Source organism: Ambystoma mexicanum, chromosome 1q (genome assembly GCF_040938575.1).
Source record: "Ambystoma mexicanum isolate Mex_15411 chromosome 1q, UKY_AmexF1_1, whole genome shotgun sequence".
Lineage (NCBI taxonomy): Eukaryota > Metazoa > Chordata > Amphibia > Caudata > Ambystomatidae > Ambystoma > Ambystoma mexicanum.
Window position 1 is genome coordinate 855,189,404 of NC_090922.1, and position 23,571 is coordinate 855,212,974.

General features: G+C 41.9%; 1 protein-coding gene across 1 annotated transcript in view; it reads left to right on the top strand.

Moving 5' to 3' along the window:
- Positions 1 to 23,571, top strand: part of KCNT2 (potassium sodium-activated channel subfamily T member 2) — a 2,640,974-nt gene that overhangs the window by 823,135 nt on the left and 1,794,268 nt on the right. Inside the window, exon 3 of the mRNA XM_069641505.1 lies at positions 6,268 to 6,367. Coding sequence (XP_069497606.1) covers positions 6,268 to 6,367 — 100 coding nt within the window. The remainder of the gene's footprint in view (positions 1 to 6,267; positions 6,368 to 23,571) is intronic.

The window sequence follows — 23,571 nt, forward strand, 5'->3', positions numbered from 1 at the left end:
AACTAAGGCTGGGGAAGGAGTAAAGAGAAATCAGATAAAGAGAACTGCGAAGCTAACCAAGTGAAGGGGGTCAGGGACCCATGCTGGGGAGCTGCACCCCTAATAGTATTAAAGTGAAACACAAAACCTGCATGCACGATTGACACTCAGAAACCAGGAGAGTAAAGCAAGGCTGTGGGTGGACTTGAAGTCAGAAAGAAGAGGCAGTGAGAGCCCTACTTGGCAAGAGAGTGGACGAAGAAGGTGGTACTGAGCAAGGGTCTGGGACCCACAACACAGCTTGAAAAAAGGCATCCAGATTTTTCGTCACAGTACAGAGAAGTCGGTTCTGCTCACAAGCGTCTTGGACCAACAACACAACTTGGAAAAGGAATTCAGTTTGTTCTTCTTCGTCGCAGTACCTGGAAGCCAGGTCTGCTCACAAAGTGTCTGGGACCCTCAAGGCGGCTTGGAATAGGAGTTCAAGGCATTCTACAGTTTCACAGGGCCTGGGAGTCAGGCCTATCAAGAAGGTTGGAAAGACTCTGGGAAAAGGGAACTTTTGGGGACCCTTGAGTCTTGTGGAACTTTTGATTGCTTTTCTACTATTCTGGATACAGTTGCAAATACTCTGAGGAAGGAGAACCAACCCCTTAAGTACTGTGGAGCTTTTGTCTGATTGATACACCTTTCAGAACGTTTTGTTGTGAACTGCAAAGCTGGGCTAAAGGCGGAGAGCCAAGAGACATTTCCTTTAGCACATTATACTAAGTGTAGCTTGTGACGTATAGGTTAGGATTTTGACAGAGGATGGCAAACATTTACTTTGGCACATTCTGACATAGACCGTTTTCATTAGATAGTTTTGTTGAGGCAGGGAAACCCCTCATAGAGATAAGGTCAGTTAGGTTTTCCTCCAACTTCCCCCCGTTTTTTGGCTGTTAAATAAAAGTATTTGCCAATCGACATGCCACCCTTGTATCCATCTCTTACTCCTACACCCTCACAGCTGGCTTCTTTTAACAGAAGCGCAGTCCTGTGAGTTGCGGCTGTGCATGGGTATGAGTGTTCTTTGGGATTAGGCCTTGGTCAGGTGTTGGAAAAACCACATTTTGAGAGATTTCTAAAATGTGAGAATTGAGGGGGCATTCAGAGCCGATACTGGGATCGAGTAAAATAGGGTGCATGCTTGACAAGAGAAGGATTGTTAGCATTCTTCTTTTTCTAGTCAAACTTGTTAGATAGAAATTCTGCTGATTCTCTTCTTCTTCCTCGTCTTGCTGCCACGTTCTAATGATTCCAAGAGCTTCACAAACTTCAATACGAAGAAAACACATCAGCCGTTGCTAAGGTTAAGTAACAGCCATAGTCTGAAGGCACACAGGAGTTGTAGAGCAATTATTCCTCTAATTCTGGGGATTGTAAAGGGCTGATGGACCCAGTCTCAATCACATATTCTGTGACAATGTCAGCCATCTAACTTTCTCCCAATCCCCAAAGGGATTCCGAAGCCCAGTAATGCAGTTCTACCAGAGCAATCTAGCCAGAGTCATTAGCTACCTGAAAGTTGTAAAGGGAAGGAACTGCAGAGACCCCCTCCATCCTAATGTCATACTAATCGGAATGTATGTGACTTAAATGACACAATCTCCAACACTGAAGAAAGAGTTGCTCCTGTGTTGCCTGGCACTACCTAATCCTTTGTAAATATCGATAGGTAAATGAAAGTATAGAGATCTACCACAAAGCTATACTCTTTAGAAATGATGGTGGCCTGCCCAAAACTAGAGATCATCGGATATGAAAGCCAGAGAAGCCTGAAAAACAAATGGTGGTCCTGTCTAATGAAAGAACCTAATCCATGCATGGTGAACAGAATAAACAACACCTGGTGTGACCAAAATCCTACAAGAATCAGAAGCAGAAGATGAGCGTGGTGTCCAACATGCATATGACAAGATGATTCCAAAAGGTAGAAGGTTGAAGGAAGCTACAGCGGGTTAAAAGTGCACAGGTAAGGGGGGCCCATGCTGAATATTCTAAGAGTGAGCTGACAAGTAAGCATGACTTCCCCCAAAAGTAAAGCTGGTCACCAAACATTATATCATTTCGGAGAGCCATGAACCCGTAATGGGAGGGCAGACAACTAATCTGACGAAGTTCAGATGAATTGAAACCATGACCAACAACTGGAGAGATCAAAGTAGAGAAGGTCGCCCAATTGACAGACAGATTTAGGGATAACACCCAGGCACAATGTAAGCACCATGGAAAACTCAGACAGGTAAAACATTAAAGCCTAAGCATCACCCAACTTGCCCACCCACCCAACTAGGGCCACCTGGTCTAGCACCACTTCCTCAATTTAGTGTGACACCAGCTGGGCACCCGTTCAGCAGCCAACCACACAACAGGTACACACCCAACCGCAACGACTAACCTGGACAAGTAATCAGGAATACACTAGGTACAACCAACCCTCTGCCACCAAACCATCATGGGAAGTCAGCCTCCAGGACCGTAGAGGAGGTGAGATTGACCGACAAACCACAAACCAAGAATGTTGGTAGATAGCATTGATTGGCAACCAAAGACTCAAACCAGAGGCATCATCAAACCGACCGACTTCCTAACCCATTTCCTCCCTTCTTGCTCCTCCAACATAGCCAACGCCACTACACATGACTAGGGGCTAGCCACACTACACATAAACACACCAAAAATGTATCTAACGCTCGCAACATAATAACTCTCTGAGACTCTGGAAACAACACTAGAGGGAACACCCCTGCACGTAGTGCATAAATCCATCAACACTACACATATGCACACTAGCACAATATATTCAAAACCTAACAGCCATCCGTGACTCTGGACACTGATGACTAACCAGTGTGCATGAACGCTAACACACACTAACATCACACGACACACACACCCATCACAAACACTAGCACACATCCAAGGCACTGAGTCCTACCCATACGGTTTCAACACACGAGGCCTGCGGCACCAACTGCCACATACAAGACAGCACTCACAGACACCAGTTCCTCCTAGTACAGAACCTATCCTATCATCCTATCCCCACTTACACACCCAGTCATCTTCTCTTGCAGAGCCAGGTGAGTGCCTGGAAACTGCCCTTGGGTGGCAGTCAGATTCCTCTCCACAGCCTTACCATGCAACTGGTGTCTTGCCTAAACTTTACCTCTTAGAAATGAGATTCCATCCACCAATACACCCTGTAATGTTTAGTGTTTGCCTAACAGCACCCTCTCTAAGCATCCCCTTAATTACTTCTCCCCTTTTCTTCACCTACTTTCATTTTTCCTCAAAACAAAGGCACTTTACATGTGGCTCCATCTATGCTGGGGTGCAATCTAGAAGGTGTGATTCCACCTAGCAAGTCTTACTATTGTATCAACCTCGACGAAACACCATGCCATTTATTAAGGGTTAACACTTGATTTTATGTCAGCTTCTGGGACCCAGTCTAGGAAACAAAAGTACAATATCATGCCAGAAAGATATCACTGCAAGGGCACCTCACCCTGAGTCAACAGATCATACTGACCAATCAAGCATGACATGGGTTATTGCCTTAAAAAACATTTTAAAAAAGGAGAGCACTGGCTGATGATCTGGTAACCAGCTGTAGAATCACTGTGATCTCTTCAGATTATTTTTTAATTTACAGAGGACTGTTTCCCTGTACTGCATACACTGGAAAAATAAATACATGTACATTTATTTTTGAAGGTAGAGGACTTGCAGAGTGGCTGCACCCTTCTCCCAAGGCTGCTCCAATTCTTGTATCTGATCATGAGTAAGCTGTTTTATAAGAGCAGGATTAGATAACCTCAATTTTCAGGATTCATCTGGTCATCTTGTAACCTTACTATAATAATTGCTTCTCAAGCTATTTTTTTGAAAACTATTATTTTAAACAATAAACAACCACAAAGACCAAACAACAAACAGAACCTAACATACCCACCACTCTGGCACTTCTGTGTGGATTCCGCCTCTACCTTTTTGTCTTGGAGTAAATTCTGCGGCCGTGTTGTTGTAGACAACCTCCATCCATTTGGTCAGTCTCGGGTCTCTCTTGCCCTCCAGGCTTTGCGGGGGCTCTGCATGTTCACCTCCCTTTTCTTGATAATGTTCCACCATTCCCTCAGGGTCACCAGTATCTCCCTCTGTCCCTAGTCTGAATAAATCTTGCACCAGGGAGTTCAACGCCGTTATCTTCTGACCTCTTTATCCCTCCCCCTGTGCACCGCTCTGGTCCATACCACTGTGTCGGCCACCGCCCACTTCTGGAGATCAAGCCACCATGACTCTATACTTGGGCCCTCCTTCGAGTTTCATGTCATTGCTATCTGACGTTTGGCCAATATGCACACCAGATCTTTCATTTTGGCCAGGTGTGTCCTTTGTCTGCCTCCTCTAAGGACGAGGCCCAGCAGATACAGCTCGGGGTGCCATGCTTGCATTTGGAGTCACCACCTCGCCACTTTCCCCTTGATTCCCACCCAGAAAGTCTGAATTACTGGGCAGGTCCAAAACATATGCAACATGTCAGCTTCTTCCTCGCGGCAACGGGGCATTTACAGGGTTCACCCTGTCTCATCATGGTAATCCTTTTGGGCCTGAGGTATGCCCTGTGCATAAGGTATAACTGTGCTTGCCTAAACCTTGCATTCCTGGACACCTTTTTTGGATATCTCAGCACTCTCGCCCATTCCTGTTCACTAAAGGGTCGCTGAAGCTCTCCTTCCCAGCGTCCTCTTATTTGTAACTCTTGCACGTTGCTGGGTCGTAGCAATTGTTCAAATAATCTTGAAGCTGTATGCCCCCCTTCTGAAATGTTATGCCATGCATCCAGCCCCCCCTCTGTATCCTCTTCCTCCGGCCATTCTGCCCATCTCTTCTTAATTGACATCACCATCAAGTTATTTATACATTTGTTTCAGTAAAAAAAAAGAGAGAAAATGTCGTATTCACCATGGCAAAAAAAAGCATTGGCAATGCCAACAGATTTGGCCTTTAGTGTGGTATGGGGAAGGTACTTGCCAGGCCCAGCCGCAGTGGTATTAAGTGCCCATTGATGGTAGTAGGTGCAAAATATATTGGGAATATAATAGCAGTGCCTGGCATATGCGTTATACTTACACAAGCCAAAACTTGTGGCTTTGCAAGACAAATTTGTAACAGGAATACAGTGAAGTACATGTGAGTGCTTATAAATCGAGTGGCTGGTAAGACATTTTTATTACAACAGAAGCTGGTTTACAGCTCAAATTAAGTAATTAACTCTCAGAAGGCTACCTTGAAAAATAACTGACAGGCACTTTCGTTGCCAAGTGTAATGGCAAGGCTTGATAAAAGCGAGCTCAAAGAGTTCCCATGGGTGGGTTTGGCCATATGGATTTGCATGGCCATGGGCAGTCAGTGGGTGGGCAAATAATCAAAAAAACACCTACAGGCTGGGTGCCCACCCTCATATACCATTCCTCCCTATCTGTACTCTATGCAATAGTTTTGACATATTGGTGTCGCAAGCAAAACCTAATAGCCCAAACTGATAAATGAGAAGGGCTCATATCCAGCTCACAAACCACTTGCATCTTTCAAACTCGAGTGTCTGATCCTGTACACTAACTAGGCTTTGTTTATGAGGCACATGCAAACATACATACGCTTAAACAATGCCAGGCATGTCATTATGAACAGTGTGCCCCCTTAGGATTGAATTCAGTGCCTATACGTCAGTGCATTAGATAAAGCAGCATTGTGGGTATGTTTAAGCCTCGTGCAAGGCCAGCACAACCACTGAAGTTTTTATTTTATTTTAGGTATATTGACAATGAGGAAATAAGAAAAGCAGTTGTCTTAGGTGGCTCACCATGACCCTCCTTATTTTATTAAGGCAGAGGGGACATTTTGTATTGACAAAGATTGCAAATATCTATGACAGATAATGTGAACTATTCATATTTGCTGCTGTATTTGTAACAGTTATTACAGCACGTTTCTGCTTTTCTTCCAGAATGTTTCTTAGGAGCGGGAATAGTCTATACATTATAAAATGACAATTAAATAGCAATAATTCATCAATTCAAAATGCATATACATTAAGTTTGCTTCGGAATGAGTCCCAGCCATAAATATATCTTTAAATGTCGTCCATGGAAAATGTCTATTTTGCTACTTGTATACATGTTCGTTTAGTGCTTGAAACATTTTTTAAAAAAATCATTATGCTTTCTCTTTTTGCTGCAGGTCTCAGAATCCGACTGTTTAATTTTTCCCTGAAGTTGTTAAGCTGCCTTTTGTATATCATTCGGGTTTTACTGGATGACCCCACACGAGGACATGGCTGGTACTTTTTCAACCTATCTCTCGAATTCTTTTACTGTAAAATAAAAAAAAAACAACTATACTGCAATTGAATTGTCATTACCCTGTCTTATGACTGTCGTAGTTCCACTTGTCTCCGATTTCCACATACTTCTGGCAATTATACCCATCTCCTCAAGACTACTTCAGGGGGTTGCATTCTTACTGCACTGTGCTGTCTGCAACTAATGAGACTCCTGCCACGACTGAGTCGCCTTTTAATTAATTGAAGCCTACCATGGTAACTACATGTAACACTTGTGATGAAGTGCCACTTCTGTTTGCAATGCGATTGATATAAATGATCAACATTATTATGTGCTGTTACGTTATTAACTTTCTGCTCGTCCTCCTCTCACTGAGAAGACTATGCAAGATGCAACGGCTCAGTTGTGAGGCCGTATACTGATGGCGAACGATGCAGGTGTAAGGTTGATTGTGAGACTTTAGAAGTGTTAACATCCGGGTGTTAAGAGGGCCTGGAAAGTCACAAATTACACAGAGGCTCTGGAGCCAGTTAAAACTGTACTCAATAACGGAAATAGACAAGGTGTAAGGCAAAACACAGCTTTACTATCATCAAAATAAAGCAGGGGTAACGTACAAGCATGGCAATCTTGGCACTCTCGCTGGTTACAGAATAATGGTTTATTTATTCAGCCTTTGTCATAATTGCCATCATACTTTAATCTTAGTTACCAAAACCTACAGGGAATGGGGATTGGCTAATAGTGGTGATTACATATACATTTTATAAGGGTTTGATTTCTAATTGGCTAACACTTGTCTGATGGCACCTCCTGCGACCACCTCTAAATTGATAAAGGTAAAAAGACATAATTTCTGCAATATGTAATCGGCTGGCACCATACTTCATGGGCGGCGTAACTTTGGATATTTTGATTGGTTAGCTTCTTACTAAACAACCTTGGACAACTGACAGATCTTCAAGACATGAGCCAGACAGGAGTAGGGGGAGAGAGGTCCGCAGACTGCTTTCCTTTCAATTAAAGAAGATAGCCTCCCTCATTTCAAGGCCATGAACCAGGGTGATCTCTTTGTATTTGGCGTTGTGCAGCGTCTCATATTTGGCAATACAGGTAGGGAGTAAGGCATGTGTCCTATCTATGTTTTTCGCTAATTAATATACAGTGTTCTTCAATTGCGGGTCACGTGTGATAGAACCATGTTTGAAATTATGTCACCCTTCATTTATTGGGAATTTAGCTAATATTGATGCAAGTATTATGTTTTCTCTCGCCACTGGGGACACTTGAGTTATACTTCATGGATTCTTTTGGCTTATTGTTGTCCTGCACCTGACTTACAAAGGCTGGTTGTACTCTTATAAAACTTTAATTAATCTGGAAGTATCCTTCTTGCGACCTGGGAATATGCTATCTCGTGCTTTCACTGCAACATTATGACCCTCCCTTAATTTGCAGTAACCTTGGCTTTGATTGCCAGCTCCTGCCTGAGCTCTGCATGGACCTGTATTTCTGTGGTTTCAGCATTGTGCGTTCTTGTGAAGCTTTGAGGCCTTTCGAGCCTTTGAGCTATATTCACGTGCTGCTCATTTTCCATTCACTTATACATTGCTTATGTTGATATTCTTCATGTTTTTACGGATGTTATGTTAAAATTCTTCATGTATAAGTGCATGTAATACCTAATATATGCAGCATTCCGGTTGAGTGCACATTGCTTCATGTCTAATGCATGCACATGTATTGTCACAACGTTAGTTTGATTACTCATGCCATCTTCAGCTTTGATCGTGTCATATTTCCTGCCTGTGATAAGGGTGGTAGGGCTGTTTTAGTAAGTAAAGTTTTTCACCTGTGCAGTATTGAGCTGGGGGAGGGGCAGAAGCTATGGATGGCATATTCACACTGGCCATCGTGCCTGTCACATTAACGCCTCCATTGGTCTGATAACCCTGCATCAGATGTAAGCTGAAAGCAAGCATTCGACTATTCATGCATAGACGGAAGCATCAGACTCGGAAAAGATGTTCCCTGAAGTCTAATGGTTCAATCAGAAACCATATGCTAAGAGGGCATTTGCCGGCCTTTTGAGCTAGATCTGCTTCTACCGGCAGCCACTCTCTCCATGCACTGTGCGACTTTCATGGATAATTACCTTGTCCAGGTCATTTGCACTTGAAGGAGGCAATCGCCATTGATGTGCCGACATTGGGAAAATGTGCTTGTTTGGTCTATATATTCAATTCTCCGTCTTTGTATAGTATAGACAAATTAGTTGCATATTTATACAGAGAAAAGAAAAAGAAAATGTTACTTAATCACATGGTTAAAGTACAAATCACTTGAGTATTTGATGAGAAATACATGATACGCGGTCATACAGTTTAAGAGAATGCGTCACATGCTTGCTTTCTACAAAATAACACTTTACACATGTACATTGTGAAAATGAGAAGCATTTTATTTTGCTTGAATTAAATAACATGTTGTATAGTTTTAAATGGTAAGGAACAACAGAACACGTTCGGGTGAAAAGATGTTACATGATTGCACAATAAAAGGGTGTCTTGTTTACATGTTTTAAATAACTTAAGGTACATGCTTGAATCTTCAAACAGAACATTATGGAAGTATTTGTGATTAAATAAAAGTGTGCTATAATTTATAGAATTAAAATATTGATATTGTTTACTTGATTACAAGGAACATGCAATATGCATATAGTATGTGAAGTGTCCAAATAAAACATATTACATGCATATAGGGTCAAAAAGAATGTGTTGCATGTGCATATGGCTCAAAACAAATATTGACATGTTGTGTAAATAGAACATGTCCTGTTTAAATGGCTGAGAACTGTGTTGGGATAATACTGTTTGAAATGGCATGTTGCAGATTAATATGATAAACATGTTACATTGTCACAGGCTTGAAGAGCGCTTTTTACATTACACACAGTTAAGACCGCACGTTTGATGGTGCAACCAAGCATAGTGAGGAAGACCTAACAAACCTATGGCGCTTCCAGATGGTTCTTCCACAAAAACATATTTAAAATATTGGGTTAAATTGGTGCATTTTTCTGCACACATTTCTTGATGCCTTTGACCACAATATGCTGCACCCACAATATATTCCAGTGTTCTCGTTTTATAAAACATTCATGATGCTGCATCCAAGCTACAGGCCTCTGTAAACTATCTTCCTGAAACAGCATCCACAACAAATTATAATATTGCTATTGTAAAACACTTTCACAAAGCTGGACCTACAATTTAAGCCAGCATTGCCACTGGAAATCACTTTCATGAAGCTGTGCCAATGTACGTCTAAAGAGAAACAGCAACCCAAAAACCGAACAGTAAAAATAATCCAAAAGGCCAAAGGATAATTACATGCAAAAAGGTCTCAGATGGTCACGTAGAACCAAACTGACATAGAGCTTGTCACATCTCAAGAAGTTACAGGTTATATAGCAGAAAACAATGAATCTGCATATATAAGTTACAATGTTATGTTTTTATTGCATTGGCTTAATATAAAACCTTTACAAAAAAAATATTTCATATTTCATTTCCATTCATTTCATATCTGGGTTTCCTTCTGCCAGGATCAAAAACAATAGTGCTTGGTTTCGCTTGACTTTTTAGATTCAGTCCAGTGACAATATCTATCAATCTGTGACCCCTTTCAGCTCGGGGAGGTTCCCTGAATTGAGGCCATTTCTAGAACTTTGTTCATAAAGTTCACAACAGAGAGAATTCGAGCCACCATTTCTCTGTCAGTTAGAGCAATCCACTAGTCATACCACCCGCCAGCATAGCAAGGGAACAAGCTTAATCAAGTCTCCGAAGGGTAATGTTCTCAACTCAGTGAGTCCAGGACAGAAGAGCAGAAGATGTTTTAGAGACTCTAGTTTGTCAGTTTCTTTGCAGAACCAGCATTGGCTTGTAGTTTTCTCATTCGTCGGGATCTTGCAGCTGATACTTCATTTGTTGGCAGCAGGTTAAGTCTTATCCGCATAAATTGGTTTCTAAAGTGTATGTTCGGAAATTGTCTGAGGTATTTAGGAAGAATACCCAATTTTCTTACCTCATGGTCCAACTAATGGTGTAATTTACAACTAAAGGCTTGGTCCAAAGTTGATATCCAGTCCAGGTCATAAAGTTTCTTTTTTACTCTACATGGGTTTGTTAGGAGCTCCTCCACAGTACAGCATATCTGGTTTAGTTTAGGTCATTTGTACTCACCCAACTGTTTAGAGGTCCATTTGGACTTTGACCCATCTCCTTATTAATAATTTCAAAGATGTGTGGTCTTGCAACTCCTACATATTTCCCATATAGTGAGAGTAGTGAGAGTCTTTTTCACTTCACTGCTGCTTGTAGGAAGGCTAAACCCCTTTCTCTTTTCAGAATGGATGTGGGTAAGGATCGGGGAACTCTCATGAACCTTCTTCCAAAAGAATCCCTCTAGCCATAACCATAACTTAGGGGGCAATTTTAACATTGCCTCCGAGCTGTAGGTGAGCGTTGGCATGACTTTCATTTTGTAGAAGTCCAATACTGCGATTAGTGTGAAGCGTCCATATTTCCGGTTTAGTCTACAAGCCTGACTCACCAAGGCTTTTGCTTTGTTATTCACAAAGTCTGTTGTTTATCCATGTTCCTAGATATTTGAAGGTTGACACTTGTTCGATCTTTGTGTGTCCCAAATACCATGTGAAAGTGTGTTTTTTTTGCATGTTTTTTGTTTTTCTCAAGGACAGGAACTTTAATTTTCTCCATGTTAATATGGAGCTTGTTCTCCTCCACATATTTATTCAGTTGGTCAAGCTGACGCTGGAGACCCACCGGAGATTGGTCTAGCAATACTAGTTCATCAATGTATAATAATCTTCCCAGTTGAGTCCCACCAAAACATGGGGGAAAACCTCTTGCAATGTCCAGTGCACCCCCAACATCTGCCAGAAAGAAATTCAAGAGCTCTGGTGCTAGAGGGCAGCCCTTTTTTTAACCCTCTTGAAGTTTCAATTATTGCTGATAAAAGGCTGGATTGGTTCAATCTTATTCCCATCGATATGTTTGAATGTAGTGCTCTCACTGGGAAAATGATAGATTCTGAGCAGTTTGTTTTGGTCAACGTGCCCCAAAAGCAAATACGGCCCAGTTGGTCGAATGCCTGGATGAGATTGACAAAAGCCACGCAAACTTTAGTCTTGTCCTCTCAGACCTTTGCTTTCAAGCTGCTCAATATCAAAATGTTAGTGCGTGTTCTGATCCCTCTTTGGAATCCCGTTTGAAACGGGTTGTTGCAACCGTGGGGCTTCAACCAGTTACCAAGTCGGGACAGAAGGAAAGAACCAAAGATCTTACCGATAACATCAAGAAGGGAGATTGGGTGATAGTTCTTAGGATCTTCTCTAACACCCTTCTTGAATATTGGGACCACAATAGCCCTCCTCCATGAATCTGGTATTGTACGAGTTTCCATGATATGTTCTGGAGGAGTTGGATGAAACCTGCCCATTCCTCCAGATGTTATTTTAGTGTTGCATTACTGAGACCCTGTGGCCCTGGGGCTCGAGAGCCAGACAGATTCTACATTTTTGTCCTTATGGTGTCCATGTCAAAGGGGACGTCCCAATAAGTTACATTCTTCACAGTCATGTCTATAGTTGGTTTTCCGACTTCTTTAAACAAACGAACTGAAATGAGATATCCAGAAGTCTACCGATACATTGTTTGTTTGAGAGATGTCATTGGTCCCCAAGGGGGAGTTTATCAGAGGCTAAAAGTCTCTTACTTGTCTACCACATACTATTCTCAACATTGATTCTGCATCATGTTGGTAAAGGTTGTGTCTATAAGCAATAAGCCATTTTTTATAGTTCCTTGATGCTATTCTGGCTTCAAGCATATCCTGTTGCTTCTTGGTTCGCCTGGCTCATCATGTTATCCGCCTCAGTGCCTTCCTTTGTTCCACTATCCTTACATCAAAAACATGCAATGTGGTTGGTTGTCTTTTGCTTCCCTCATGGTTACTAATAATGAAGATTACAGGTAGAGGTGTGTAGTCGACTGTAGGAGTCCTCTCAGGTGTCTTTTTACCATTATATAGTTCAGCAAAGCTCTTTGAGAGCTTTACTATTGACGTTTTTGACATCTTCAGTCTAGTACCTCCATTACAGGTCTCTACAGGTTACTCGCATAGATGGACGGGCTCCTGGGATGCTACCATCCATTACATTTCTAACAGTTCTTGGTCACTATGGTTTGTCTCGATTACTCTAAATGATTAAACAGCTGGCAGAAAAGTACCTGAGACAAGAATATAGTCGAGCATAGCCTTTTTCCTCTCGCTTTTCCAAGTTGCGCAAGGGGGAGTGTCCTGTGTCATGCTGCCATTCCGGAAGTGCAAATCTCTATCTGCCATTAGAGATTTCAACATTTCACCTCTCACGTCTGAAGGGGTTAAATTCAGGTCAGCCTTAAAGGTGCCTAGTCCTAATTTCCAGGTAGGCAGCCATGTAGGCTTCGGCTGGTGGGCATCCCCCACCAAAGGAGACCATTCTACAACAATTTCTTGGACAAAAAGGTTCAAGAACACCATTCTAGCCATTTTCAGGCCAATGCCTGATTTAATTGCAGTCAAAAGTCCAGAAGAAGATCTACCCATGGGTCCCTCAGATGAGGGGCTCTGGAATTATTCAAATCCATCCAAGGATGGTTTCTCACAAAGCCAGGTCTCTTGGAGACACATTAAGTCATAATCTCCTAGGTTCACGTTGCCTTTAGTTGTTAGGTGTCTTTAGTCACCTGAGGGCCCTTTCTTCTAACGGCTATGAGGACTTTTTGGAATCCAAGGCCCCTAATAACCATGAGCATGAGAATTTACCAAGATCGTTCCTTCCACTATAAAAAAAGGTTTATAAATAAAATAGTTCAGTTTCTCATGGCAAGGGACCTGGATTTCGCTTCTTGGCTCAGAAGGGTTTTCAGCCTGGAAGGTGATAGCAAGCTTTGTTTTTTGCTGCCACAGATGGTCTGGTGGTGGTGTCATCCCACCACTCTCGTTGGCTACCACCTATAGAACATGATAATACTCCCTATAGTCCCTTGACTAATTGGCCACACCTTATCTAATCACATTCCCCAAGACACGTGGCCCACTACATTGTTGCTAGCAAATCCAGGTACGTGACTGGTAATTTACCATAATTGGTGACACACTAATAAATCAAGACTATCACGTTATGTGCACCCCACTGATCCAGACCCGTTCAAAGTAAACTGGAGAGGCCAAGTCTGCTTTGATAAGACAATAGGGCTTCTCATTGTACCTGAGGCCGCAACACAATCTGCACCCTGACCTTGTACTGATCTATCTGCTCCTCCTATCCCAAATCATGGAATGTTCCAGACATGGCTCCCCAATTATCTTCTACAAACACAAGGTACACAGTAACAATGTGACCAGGTCACCGCTTCCTAGATTAAATTCCAGGGATTTATTGATGTTTGGTTGTACATGTAATTGTAATTCAAATGAGATGACCGCTCTTGGGTGGGGGCAGCAGGGCTATAACTCTTCGCCTGGCCTCATCACAAGACCTCATGCCCTACTCTCATGGATTTGTTCTTCAAAGGGCACATCCCTTTGGGCTATTTCTTCAACTAACATGCTGTTCCCACCATGTTCAGACCCTTCAGCTAGATACCATTAGCGCTTCTCTGCATACAATGGGTGCCTCTGACCTCGGCTTCTCTTCTGGGGAACAGAAAAGGGATTCATTTTTGGACGAACCTAAACAGAGCCGCAGCTCCACATTGAGGCCTATGTTTTATTCTTGTTCATTGTCGCTTAGGCCTTAAGTTCCAATATGGTGACACTTCTGCCTTATTGCAGGATGACCTTGCTTCTACTACAATACCTCTGTAACTCCATCGTCCACCTTTTTAGCACTCAACAAGCATCTAACTCAAAACACAACTTTTTATAGTACTTCTTAACACAGGGCCTATACTATAGTGCCCGATCTAGAATCTCTACAACTGTAACATTAACACAAGTGTTACTCCGTCTGTCCTACTATATGTGGGTATCTAATATGTGTCAAACCTAACTAGAAACAATACAAGTGCCTTCTGCCGCACCAAACTCACTCTGCTCACACAATAATATGTGCTAATATGTAGTTAGGGGGCTATCATATTAGAAAGGAGTTTTGAAGGAAATGTCCCTTTTGTAAAACAAATCAATACTTTAAAATTCAGTATTAAAACATGCATTTTACAGCACCACTTCAAAACCTATTGGCTAAAAAAATTATTGATAGGTGATGTTAAGAGATCTCATAAACCCGTCCCACACATCAATATTTACTCCAGTACCTAGGAAAAGTACTCATGTGCAGGGAACAATAAAAGCATGCTGTTACGATATCTTGATGTGTTGTAATTTATTTTTCTCTAAGCAGCAAGTTCTGATTTAACGTACAATCCCACCTCACAATTCTGGGACAAGAAGCAAGCTGCAGTTATAGTGAACAATGATTTTACATGCATCAAATAATGCCAGTTTTCAATAATATGAATTGTGCACATGGAAACCTGCTGTTAGCATAATGAAGCATGTGGGATGTTCTTGGAGGTCCTTTGTGAAGCTAATGATTAATAGGAGCATCTGACAAGTCCATTTGTATGAGTTTAAATTAATACTGCATATGTTTGATTTTATAAGGAGAGCTAATGTCAATAGGTAAAACCTTAAATGCATTCTGGCCTTTGATGCTTCAGAAATGAACTCTCAGGCCTAGCCACCATGTGGTCAACTTAGATTTTAATCAGCTGGGGGACCATGGATGTTGATCTGAAGGAATGCCAACATCTATATGTGTTTCTTTGATGGCTGGCTGTCTCAGAGGATCTGGTTCTCATATGATCTAGCCAATGCCTGTGGTGCCCTAGACCTTTCCTCATCAGGAATGTTTACACATAGATTGAACAGAAAGTTATCTTATAAGACTCACAGGAGACCAAACAATAAGCACACACATATACACAGTAATGTATTCCCTGTATAACCTCTAACAGTCTAACATGTAACCATAACATTTAGTAAATGTAAAATTGGCCTCTAAATGTATGCATAAAAAATATCACAATATTTACTCTGATATATTTTTGAAAGGATATTCCACTTGTTTTTGACTGTTAGAAAAGGGCATACACTGTGTACATTCAACATTATACAAGAAAGGGCACAACCACACTGCAAAATTACAAAGGTGATTTATATTGAATTAACTAAGATCAATATAGCCGACATGTGTTTCGACCATCCTGTCTTCTTCCAGGCTAATATCCACAAAGTGACATGATCAATAGTAAAATACAACATTATGCATGCATAAAGGTTAGTCGGGGACTAAGAAAGAGGTTGCCCCGTGGCACGCCACTTTGAAACTACATTATCTGCAATATTCTACAATTGTAATTGCTTGAAAATGCGCATTAGACCTAATTTGTGTTTGTTAAGGGCTGTTCCTGTGCGATCCACTCCTAATATCTGTTGCAGTAATTCTGCGTCATTGTTCTTGTGCCTTGAGTGCTGGAGGACACATAAACTTCAGCACCCAGTGAAGCTAAATTGTCTTCCTCTAATTGCATAATCTGCAAAACTGTCTGCATTTAACATCCTACGCTTCGCTTAATCTATTGATCTTTGCCCTAGTCATTGCACAAGTGTTCTTGGGACAAGTTCCTGTGTAGTACAACACTTGTGCTATAAAGTACCCTGGAAACTACAGTTCTCAACAGCACCAGAGTCACTGATAAGGAAACGTCAGGCGCCTCAGTGCAGGCACTTCTGCGACAAGCCAGTCTACGGCGATCCCAGCGGAACAATATTTACTTTCCTCCGAATCCTGCCCTCACAAGATAGTTGGGTATTTAGGACGTTGCCACGCAGCACGCCAATTTGAAATTACTTTTTCTGCAATATTCTGCCATTGTAACTGCTTGAATACGTGCATTAGACCTGATTTGTGTTAGTTCATTGCTGTTGCTGTGCGATCCGCTCTTAATATCTATTGCGGTAATTCTACTGTCATTGTTCTTACGCTCGCGAGTGCTGGAGGATATTTAAACTTCAGCACCCTGTAAGGCTAAATTGTCTTCCTCTAATTGCATAATCTGTAAAACTGTCTGCATTTAACAAATTGCGCTTAATCCATTGATCTTTGAACTAGTCATTGCACAAGTGTTCTTGGGACAAGTTTCCCGTGTACTACAACACTTGTAGTGCTATACAGTACCCTGGGAACTCCAGTACCCAACAGCACCGGAGTCGCTGATAAGGAAACATCAGGCACTTCAGAGCCAGCGCTTCTGCGACAAGCCGGTCTACGCCGGTCCACGGCGGACATCGGCATATCGGCACATTACTCCAGATTTTTCAATCTCCAAGCAGGATCTGAGTAAGTAATGTGTTAACTAAAGTCCTTACACTTGCTAGCCGAAGCAAACCAGACACACAACTTGTACCTAGTGGAGCAATGTTTACACTCCAAATACGATTCGCCCAGCCCACATGCATCAGGTGACAATTCCACTGCGATGACCATGACACAGTTAAGACAAACCCTCCCTACGGCAGGCAGTACAGAACCTATAAAACTACTGCATAGAGCGGCAAGGTACCCAGGTAATGTACCAATTACACCTCTAGTCACGGTAGTTAGCATAGACAGCCAAAACGTGAGCACAGTTAGACAATCTCCCCAGGCAATAAAATCTGTTTTCGGATTCACAGTAATAAAAAAAACTTTCTAGCATTTAGTCACTGTAGTTAGCATAGACAGCCAAAACGTGAGCACAGTTAGACAATCTCCCCAGGCAACGACAAGCTCTGCTTACACATCAAAATCGCACTGCTCAACACAAGATCCCCCAACAAACATGCTTAGGATATCCATGACAACATTACTAATGAAAATCTAGACATGGTTACAAGAACCCACAGGACATCCCATCGACACTGCGGTTCCCCTAGATTTCAACATCTATTTCAAAAATAGAGAGTTTGGAAAGGGAGGTGGTGTTACTATAATAACTAGACAAGACCCTGAGCTATTTCCCTCACCCATCCAATGCACAGGATGCAAAATCCTACTCTTGAAAATGACCCCTACCCAAAATCACTGTATCAACCTCATAGTCATCTACAGGCCTCCTTCGCTAATATCAGAATTCAACGATGACCTATGCCATAACTTGAACAATGTACAAAGACCCAATACTGGGACTGCTCCTCTGTGATTTCAACAGATGGAGAGCAAAGGTTGCAGACAAGGAAGCCATAAATCTGGAAAGGGATTTACCAAACATTGACTTTTCAGTGATAAATAAAGCCCACTTCCAAATCAGGCAACCAATTGGATTGGGTAATAACAAATAATGTGGATATGTCAGTGATAGACACATTACCCTGCATCTAGACAGATCACCACAATGTCAAAGCTAGAATCTCCTGAACAAACAAGATCACAAAATTTAACAATACGCCCAAGATTATCCAAGGTAGAAATCTAAAACAAAATCACACCAGCCATTATATCACAAGGGATTACTCACATTATGAACACCACATCTGATGAAGACCCATGTGACTTAATGCATCCACCTATAGTAACCATTTTCATGAGCTACTAGATCAACACGCTCCATTAAAAAACAAGCAAGTTCGTCCCAATCCCAACCATCAAGGCTGGTTCACGGCAGAAACCACCAAACTTAAAAAAGATAATAGAAAACTAGAAAGAAAATGGCGTAAAGACCCCTCGGAGACTAATAAAGAGATCTGGAAGAATACTGATTGTACGTATAGAGCCAAACTGACAAAACAACAAAAAAATACTATAACGACCAGGACCAGATAGCCACTGCCGCAAACTCAACTGAGAAATTATTCAAAATCTTAAAATCTATTCAGAAACCAACTACTCTTTCTCCCCCATTCCAGCCCACCACTGAAGACTGTGAAAATGTGCAAACAGCCTTGCCTTTCAAAACAAGATCACAAAACCTTGAGCAACTATAATAAAATGCAAAGTCAAAGATCCACTTTACCTCTGCCCAACAATTGAGGATTCTGTCTATCTAAAAGAGCCAAAATTCCAGTTCTCCCCAATTTCCCTGGAAAACATGAAGAATGTTCTTTCTACCATCAATTGCACCTCATGCCCAGAGAATGTACTACCCCCAAAGCTTATCATAGAAAATGCAGAAATCTTTGGTCCTTACCTCTGCCGTTTGACAAACACCTCCTTCGGGGACCGCAAAGTCCAGGTGGAAATTAAGACTGTCACAGTCACTTCTCTGGTCAAAAAAACAGGTCTTGACCAACAGGACCCCTCCAATCTCCGGCCAATCACACATTCTAATTTCCTTTTAAAAATAATTGATAAAATAGCCACAAGTCAACTTCAGGACTATTATGATAAAAAAAATCTTTTTCACTCACAACAATCTGGGTTTAGAAGTGCGCATAGTACTGAATCTGCCTTACTGGGTATTCAAACCAAAATGCTTGGCATCCTGTACAAAGGGAAGGCAGGCCTCCTGATCCTCTTGGACCTCTAAGCAGCTTTCGATTTACTAGACCATCGGAAGCTCTGAGAGGCCCTGGACTCAGCGGGAAACTGCTCTGAGGAGGCTATCGACAGGGTTGCCTCCTTCCTTGAAGACAGAAGTTCAAAAATCACCTGGTGAGACCATTCTTCTACATCCACAGGGGTTCAGTTTCTCGCTGCTACTCTTTAACCTTTATCTCCGCTGTCTCTACTGACAAAACTTGGGGTTTATTTTACAAACTTTGCAGATGACCGACAACTGAGTATGGAACTGTGTGGAAACCACACCCTGGACAATGACAATCTTGAAATCAAACTGGATGTGCCTCAATGGCACAAAGACAGAGCTCATGACATTCAGCTCTACCATAGCTATAAATAAACTAGACCCTGCTTAGTCCTCCTTCCTAATAAAAGATTCTGCTATCAAAGTTGCAGATAAGGTTAAGACACTTGGAGTCTACTTACAATCTTTGCTGGGAGCAGAAGCTCAAATATCTTACCTTAAATGAAATTGTCAAGATCATCTTAGGCTCTTGAGCCGAATTAGGCCACTATTGAGCAAACAGAATAGCACCGCGATAGCTCGGGCTACTATTCTATCACGTCTTGATTACGGAAACGCTCTGTTGTTAGGAGCCAGTAGTAAATGCATTAAACAATGGCAAACAATCCAAAACAATGCCGTTAGAACCATCAGATGCAAATCTAGAAGAGAGCACATCACGAGTGATAGAAAAGATCTCCATTGGTTAGCAATAGAGGACGGCATCATCTTTAAATCCCTGATGCTAGTCCATCGTTGTCTATATGGAGTTGCCCCAGCTTATCTAAAACAGGAATTCACACTGTACAAACCTAGTCATAGCCTCAGATCAGAAAATCAGGGCCTGCTGAAGGTTGGCCCCTCTAGAAGAACCATGGATTTAGGCAGAGCATTCTCTTCCAAAGCTATTTGAAGATGGAATGAGCGACCCAGCCACTTCAGACTCGAAAGCAGCTTTCTAAAGTGCAGGAAACAGCTTTAAACCGTTCTTTTTAAATAGTTCCCCTGAGCACTTGACTCTCCACTTTTCTGCATTCTGGCACTAGTGCCCTGCACTACTCGTTGTCCCGTTTTATTCTAGTCCATGTGTTTGCGTACGGTTGCCAGTCAAAGGATCAACAGTGAAAGGGTTGACAGGTCAAAGGATCGACACCAAAGGGTCGACAGGTCAAAGGATCGAATTTCTTTTTTTTTCACATATTTTTTTTTTTGGGGGGGGGGTCCCCCAAAACCCCTTTTTTTGCTAAAAATCACTTTTTTTCCCCAAACGAAAACCTAAAAATATATATATAATTAAACAAAAAAATGTGATCCTTTGACCTGTCGACCCTTTGGTGTCGATCCTTTGACCTGTCGACCCTTTAGATTCGATCCTTTGACTAGACACCTTTGTGTACGTGCCCTGATGCTTGCGAGTTCCGGCGCGCTATAAATATATAAATAAATAAATGTATAAATAAATAAATTAAACCAACATTTCACATTAATGAGATTCGGTAAATGCAAGTCAACCCAGAGGCAACACGGGTGGAATAGCAATTGATATATTGAAATAAACCAATCCAATATCAAAACAATGAACAGAAAATATTAAAAAAAACAATGCATAGATGAAATCATAACCAATAATCATGAATTTGTATAAAGGATATAAAATATCATCCCAGTCACATGAAGATAGCAGCTAAATTAAAAAGAGAAACATCTCATTAGAATAAATTGTTCGAAATACCACTTATAGAAGAGAGTGAAGTATTCTCACATTTCCCATTATAGTGAGTTTGAGCAGTGCATGTCCTACTACCGTGCAACACCAGTGCCGATACCGCAGTCATGCCTTAACTATAATGGAACTGATCTCAAAAGTATCATTGTGAAGACAAATCTATGTCTAAGACCCATGTTACATGCACTCAAGTTGCTAACCAGTTCTCTGTACAGTAATATGGGTTGTGCTGACCAATTAGACTATTAAGGTAAGTCATTAGTTATCATTTGTAGGTATATCCTTGTTAGGGTGCTCCGAAAATTAACACATGGTTTAGGCATACCTGACCTTGTTTTATTTGTGCCATCTCAGTTAGGTATGAGCTAAAGTCAGAAAAACAAAGATGGAATATATTAGCGTATGAACAAACTATGTCAGACTACGCATGGCAGTCTCATCTTAAATAAGTTGAGAGAGTTCAAATGAACGGCCCACATAGTGCGGCCGCTTACCTGATTCTAAATGTTCCATCTGCTAATGCGCAAAAACAATCTGAAATAATAGTAGTATTGCAGATGTGACATTAACAACCCAAAATTGGGCAACGTTTGATGCAAAGTACTGACCCCACCAAGGTCACTTATGTGTGACAGACAGAATTTTTGGCTTACCTTAATGTACACCAGTTATAACTGCAGCAAGTACAGAATAACAGCCTGATATCAACATGCGCGTAAGCAGACAAGTCTGGGGAGACACAAATGAAAAATTACAAAGGAAAGAACTGTTAGACCTTAGTTCTCACTTCCCGTAAACAACAAACACAGGCCAATACCGCCAATATGAATGAGGACTTAACTATCGTGCAAATGCTTTTCAGCTGAACAGGTAAACTAGCTAACAGAACCTCCTTGCAGCACTGACTTTTGTACTACCAGCACTAGAGAAGTCCTAAGAAATTGCAGACGGCCACAAGGGTCGGCCATCTTGGTTGTATAAACTGCATAGTTTATATGAACCAACGTTAGTTTAACACTCATATCATTCTGATTAGAACGTGCATATTAACAAACACCAGAGAAAGGGGTACAATAGTGCAGTACATGACTGTTTTACCAAAGTCATATGATAACGAGAATTAATGTTATTAGCCACAATTGCATAGCCTTTGTCAGAGTAGGCGGTTTATAGAAAATATGGTTACTAATAATTATGCACCACAATTCAAAAACTCGATTTGTAAACCATACAGGAGTTATCCTCATATGACGATGAATATACATGAAGCTATCCTGCATTATCTAAACAACTACATATATTACTATATGCCAAACCGCTGCTTTGGCTGTGGTGTTGCAAACCAGCAAGCTTGCACACGCTCTGTAATAATATGTCATAGACATGTAAATCGCAGACCAATTAGATCTGAAATATCTGGGTGTATATCCCCCCATACACTACTTGCTCATCTCATAAAATCCATTAGTAGTTGGACATTACTTGCCTATTAACGCAATTCTCCTACAAAAAGACTGACAATTCATGATTCGTGTTGAGCCCCGTGTATGCAATCCTATGCTTACAGATGAGCCGAGATTCAAATTGCCAAAACTTCAATACACGATTACCACCTGTTGGTGATAGGGTAGCCATGGTGATACCAATGAAACGTATATCCTTAGTATCATTCAAAATTAGATCACCTAAAATTCAGGAAATCACTAACAACCTGGCTCTTCAACACCACAGATTAAATCTGGAAACCGAAACTGGAAAAAAGATGACTAATCCGGAAAGGACACGGACATCCCCGACCCGAGAGGGTAGCTCCCACGGCACCTGGACGGGTGACACCAGATAGACTGGAACACAGGCGGCACGCACGAAGACTGAGACAACTCCCCCAGACAATCCCACCAACACTTTCGCCCGTCCCTTAGTTACCGCCAGGTACCACACTGGTGTGGAATTGTCGAGATATTGGAAATCACCACTCTACTTGAGAGGTTCACATTGGCAGGTGCACTGGCCACAGGAGTATGAAGGGAGGATAAAGGGAGCTATGAGAGAGCATCTTAGAGGTGGGGGCCAGAGGAGTAAGGAACCTTGGATGCCAGTCGGACCCAGATCAGGACAGAGCCGCACCAGGGGAGACTGCGCAAGCCGAGCGCCTGAATTCAGCATAGAGATGCAAACTAACCAACCCTACTAACAATTTCCCTTTCTGCATACACCTCTCAAACTCCAAACCAAACACAACCAAAATCTACAGCACAACAAACCGCACAAACTTCACTACATTGCAACAACAAAACAAAAACACGCATAGTCTTGCACAACATTACACGACGACTACCGGCCGCAAACACCCCAGGCCCAGCCAACGGACCCACCGGGCTGAGGCAGTCCACAGCACATCACTGCTTTCTTGCACTGTTCCTGCCTCCTCCCACTAACTCTACCTCCCCCCCTCTTTCAGAGCCGCCAGAGCGCCAGGGGACCCCTCCGGTGGTGATAGTGCGCGGTACAAATGTCCTTTAACATTAACATTAACATAACATTCATCTGATGATAACGTTGCCAATGTGTGGCAGGTGGATATTTGGCATCTTGGCTGGAAATGGTGCTCAAGTGTTCCCTTATCTTTATCTTAAGTGCACAAATCGTGCTACCAATGTAGTGGGATCCACATGTGCATATGATACAATACACAACATATTTAGAATTGCAGTTAATAAATCTACCCATCTGTTATCTCCCCGTCCTTCCAAAGTTGGTCTCTTTACTTTCAAAGGCATGTGGAAACATGGAG